The 5,000-nt window shown below is 35.6% G+C and overlaps 1 protein-coding gene across 1 annotated transcript in view; it reads left to right on the forward strand.

Annotated features, from left to right (window-relative positions):
• The window catches only part of LOC135226584 (aldo-keto reductase family 1 member B1-like), a 22,879-nt gene that overhangs the window by 13,123 nt on the left and 4,756 nt on the right, over positions 1–5,000 (forward strand). The window contains exons 6-9 of the mRNA XM_064266271.1: positions 90–206; positions 1,227–1,348; positions 3,637–3,802; positions 4,908–4,999. Coding sequence (XP_064122341.1) covers positions 90–206; positions 1,227–1,348; positions 3,637–3,802; positions 4,908–4,999 — 497 coding nt within the window. The remainder of the gene's footprint in view (positions 1–89; positions 207–1,226; positions 1,349–3,636; positions 3,803–4,907; position 5,000) is intronic.

A 5,000-nucleotide genomic window follows, 5' to 3' on the forward strand; every position in this document is an offset into this window, starting at 1 on the left:
TTGTTCTTGTTGTTCTTGTTGTTCTTGTTGTTCTTGTTACCGCAAAATAGCTATACCTTTCTCTTTGTCCTTAATGACTCGGCTGGAAGGAAATGGAAAACATGGTTGACAAGGGCCTCACGAAATCCATCGGTCTATCGAATTTCAACATCAGACAAATGAGGAAAATATGTGCCAACGCGCGCATACAACCTGCAGTTCACCAGGTAAGTGTTGGAACTTTTTGTATTTAAATAACTTTTATTATTCCAGTCTCTCACAGAATTGTATGATGCTGCCGCTGCAAGCTTAGATTGTATCTCAGAATAGGGCGTATGGAATGTGATTCATTTTAGCATCTTCGTTATCAATTATTCTTCTCTTTTCCTTTCATCCTTCAGAAGAATGTTTAAGATTTTGAAAGTTAGATTCGCATCTTTAGTTTACACGTATTCTGGGCTTAATATAAATAAGTTTATTATGTGTCACTTACAGTTCAAATGGTATAGACCTCGTCATTTTCGAATTACTTGGTATTCAGCATTCATACAACCCATGGTATATTATTCCCTTTTCGCTTGTCTTTTGACTAAATTTGCTGTGTAAAAGTCTGCTGCTTTCGCTCATTTCAATCTGAGATATATTTTTTTCATGATAAGGACATTACTAAAGTCGTGATGAGTTCATTTATACATTAAATGCCAAAACAATGACACTGAAATTATCAAACCATCCTTACTGTTGAAATCAGGCCATAAACTACAGCTGGTTTTCAGCGAGAATATGAAAATAAAGAAATAGCTTCTACATACTTAATCATGTCTCTAACTGACAGAAACAATAATTCATATTTGTTCTGTTCTCATCTCATATATGTGACTTTGTTTTGCCTGCTGATAATTTCTCTTCTTTTGTTAAGTTTGTCGAATATAACCAAAGTTGGGTTGGAAAACCTCTCTCTCTCTCTCTCTCTCTCTCTCTCTCTCTCTCTCTCTCTCTCTCTCTCTCTCTCTCTCTCCAAAATTCGAGTTCTGTTACATTTGTGAACATTACATTTCTAACGATAAATTGAAAGTTCGCATTCTTAGGTTTTCCTCTGATTAACGAGAATAAGTGAAAGTAGCCCTTTCAGAATAACCCAAGGTCAAACTTTGATTATAACTAGACCCAAATATCAAATACTACTCTTGCTAGTAAGTTTGGTTTTCTCATACTTCATGAACCTAAACTTTTTTTTCTCAAAACAGGTGGAGATGCATGCTCAGTTCCAGCAGTTTCCAATGCAGGAGTTTTGTAAATCCAGGAACATTGTGCTGACGGCCTACTCACCCTTCGCATCACCGGGCAGACCTTCTTCGTATAATGCCATGTAAGTATTAGTTATTGTTATTATTATTATTCAGGTGTAACTAAACCCAGAAAATCGAAAACATGAAAACTAGCTTCCAAAATCAATAAATAGAATGTCTATGTTCAAGCAAAGATGCAGTGCATTACTTCTCTAATGTTATCCTCCTTGCATTTTATTAAATTTTTATCTATTCATTAATCTATTTATTTAATTTCGTCTTTTTAATAATAAGCGAGCTCTCTTCTTTCTGTAATTCCCTTTATCTTCTCGTACTTCTAATAAACATCCCATTCTTTGGAAGCTGCGCCTCTTCCATATGAATAAGGTTCATCTTTTGGGTAATAATAATAATAATAATAATAATAATAATTGAAAAAAGAAAACCCACAAAATTATTTTGTAACTTGTTTACTTCTGAGTAATAATTACTTTGTAACTTGTTTACTTCTGAGTAATAATAATAATAATAATAATAATAATAATAATAATAATAATAATAATAATAATAATAATAATAATAATAATAATAATTGCTAGATTACTATTTTATTTTCATTTTTTTAATAGTTGGCGGTATATATCGACATCTGATATCACTGAAGCCTGGCGGGATTGGTTCCAGCTCATGCTGGTCACCACCCACCAGAGTTTGAATTTAAATACGTCGGCCAATCAGAAGAAAGATAGCAGCCTCGGTGATATCAGCTGTAGATAGGATTGGCTGCAGCTGATGCTGGTCACCACCCACCAGAATTTGAATTTAAATACGCTGGCCAATCAGAAGAAAGATAGCAGCCTCGGTGATATCAGATACAGATATTTAGATAGTGGCATTAAGGTTTAAGAAAAACGACCGAAAGTTCTGACAATGTCATTTGGCGTGTGAGAACAGATGGACTGGCGACAACAGTAAAGAGCTTAAAAGACAAATTTATAAACTCTTTCTTGCACTTTGTCTGCGCGCCATAGACCAAATGGATGGTAACTCTCGTCGGCGAAATTCCACTCCCCTTCATATGTGATTATGGCGTTCATACCAATTATTGGATTACACGGGGCATTAGACCAGAAGAAAGCATCAACAATAAAAAAGATACAATGTGCTCTCAGGTCCTGGTTCTCAGAGTGGAACTAGAATATCAAGATACTTGTCTGCTTATTTTTGTTGTTGATGTCATTTAAAATAAAAATATTCATTCATATTTTTTTCCACATACCTCTATCTCCATTTATACATCACTCCTACAACACCTACCTATTTTCATGTCTCTGGCCGTTTCTCCATTCTTCACTTGCTGCAACTGCTGTAAAAAGGAAAAAAAATCGAAACAATAACATTCCCACCTTTTTTTGTTTACTCAGGGAGTAAGTCTGAAACGCCTAAAAAGGCTGAAAAAGGTGTTTCGCATTGAGTTAATGATACAGGAGTTTTAGAGGAGGATATTTATGATTTATTTATTATAATACAAATGTAAAAAAATAAATAATGTGCTTGTTAAATAGCACAGAACAATTATTTCTAATGAGATATAGCGTATTTATTTTAATTTTTGTTGGTCAAACAACGCTCTATTTAACCGTAGATTTTAGCACGTGGCTTGGGTAAGTTGGAGGTCAAATCAAGCCTTTTTTAAGATTCCACATAAATTTTCCGTTTACCTCACTAATGATGAGTCTCACTTATTCATACCATATTGCAAAGGATAACTTTCTTACAAGAAGACAAATATTAACTCTTACAGGACAAGGAAAAGTAATTGCAGCCAGTCTTTAAGAATCAATACACAACCACCTCAGTGTGTTAAGATACTATCCAGAGGATGTTTCACATTGGCTTATTTTTTCTTTATAAAGTCGGGCATTTACTTCACAAGTTTACCTGCTTATTCACAAAATTTCATTTTGTTACTCGCTCTCTCTCTCTCGCTCTCGTCTCTTCTCTCTCTCTCTCTCTTTATAGTAAATTCACATCTCAGTTCATCTATGTCTATGTAAATCCTCTATCTGTTTATTCAACATTCATTCCGTTACTCTCTCTCTCTCTCTCTCCATCTCTCTCTCTCTCTCTCTCTCTCTCTCTCTCTCTAAGTATATTCTCTATTTACCTATGTCTATGTAAATCCCCTACCTGCTTATTCAACATTCATTTCGTTACTTTCTCTCTCTCTCTCTCTCTCTCTCTCTCTCTCTATATATATATATATATATTATATATATATCTATATATATATATATGTGTGTGTGTGTGTGTGTGTGTGTATGTATGTGCGTGTGTATCTCTAGAAAATAATTCTCTCTCTCCACAGTGCCAAACGTCCTGTCCCCAACCTGTTAGAGGACCCAGTTGTGACCTTAGTTGCAGAGAGGCACAAAGTGACAACGGCTCAAGTGTTACTACGGTTCTTTGTGCAGCAAGATATCGTTGTCATTCCCAAGTCCGCTAATCCCCAAAGGATTCAGACTAATGGGGACGTAAGTTAACGAAGGATTCCAAGGATTCCAAGGATTCCTATCCTCTCTTTATTTTTATTTTATCTTTTATTACTGGTGGTCGAGGTTTTGTGGGTCATTACTACCCAGAGGGTCTCAAGTCCTTGGACGGATTTATAGGAGTAGAGGAGGGGTTGGAAATAGGGGGTTGGAAATAGTGACCTTGAAGTAAAGCCATCTGACTCCAATGTAGTGGGGGCTGGCGTTGTAGTTCATGACCTTTTTTTAACAGATACTTGATCTTTTGAGTACTGCGTGACCTTGAGTGCAAATCCAAAAAAAAACGAACGTTCACAGAACAATTACACGGACATTTGAATAACTAGAAGTCTCTACACTGACGAGGTTTAGGAGGTTGCAACTTCACTCCCATAAGAAAAATAACCCCGTAATCTTTGAAAAGTTATAACTCCTCTGAGTTACTGACGTTTGAGCCCGAATAATATTCCGAAAATTGTCAGAAATTATGTGAAAGCCCATGCAATGAATAAGATCATTTTTTCATTGTATAAAAGATGATGGATCGAGCGCTTGAGTCGCCGAAATCAGCATAAATCAGCATCATTCGGCGCTTAGTACTATTTCATACCGTCTTGACACAAATTTAATTTGTCGTACAATAGCAGCTCTTCCTGGAATTTAAAGATTTCTAAGCTTCCAAAGAATATGGTTGTTCATTAGGAAGAAGTAGGAGGAGGTAAAGGGAAACACAGAAAGTAGAGATGTCACTTACTAAACAAAATGTTAAAAATATAAAAAAAATTCATAAATAGATAAAATGTATTAATATGCAACAACAATAGTATTAGGGTTGTAATGCATTGCATCTTCGCTTGAGTTTTTTTTTTTTTTTTAAGCTCTAATTGCACGGCGTCCTCAGGGAGACTATTCCATAGTCCAAAGTGTGAAGAATAAAGGACTTCTGGAATGAAAAAGATGACTTTTCTCTTTTATTATCTCATAGATTGATTGTAATGTTCTCATCGCCTCCGAAAAACTGCTATATATAATGTTTACTTTACGAATACAGGCACCGAAAAACCTACGGTTCATTTGAATTATTATATTTTCCCCATCTGTCCTTCAGGTCTGGAAGTTCACCCTTTCTGAGGTCGAAATGGCAGCGTTGAAGTCTCTGGACAGAGGAGAAGATGGCAGGACCTTTGCTGCCTTACCTGGG

This window comes from Macrobrachium nipponense, chromosome 14 (assembly GCF_015104395.2).
Source record: "Macrobrachium nipponense isolate FS-2020 chromosome 14, ASM1510439v2, whole genome shotgun sequence".
Classification (NCBI taxonomy): Eukaryota; Metazoa; Arthropoda; class Malacostraca; order Decapoda; family Palaemonidae; genus Macrobrachium; species Macrobrachium nipponense.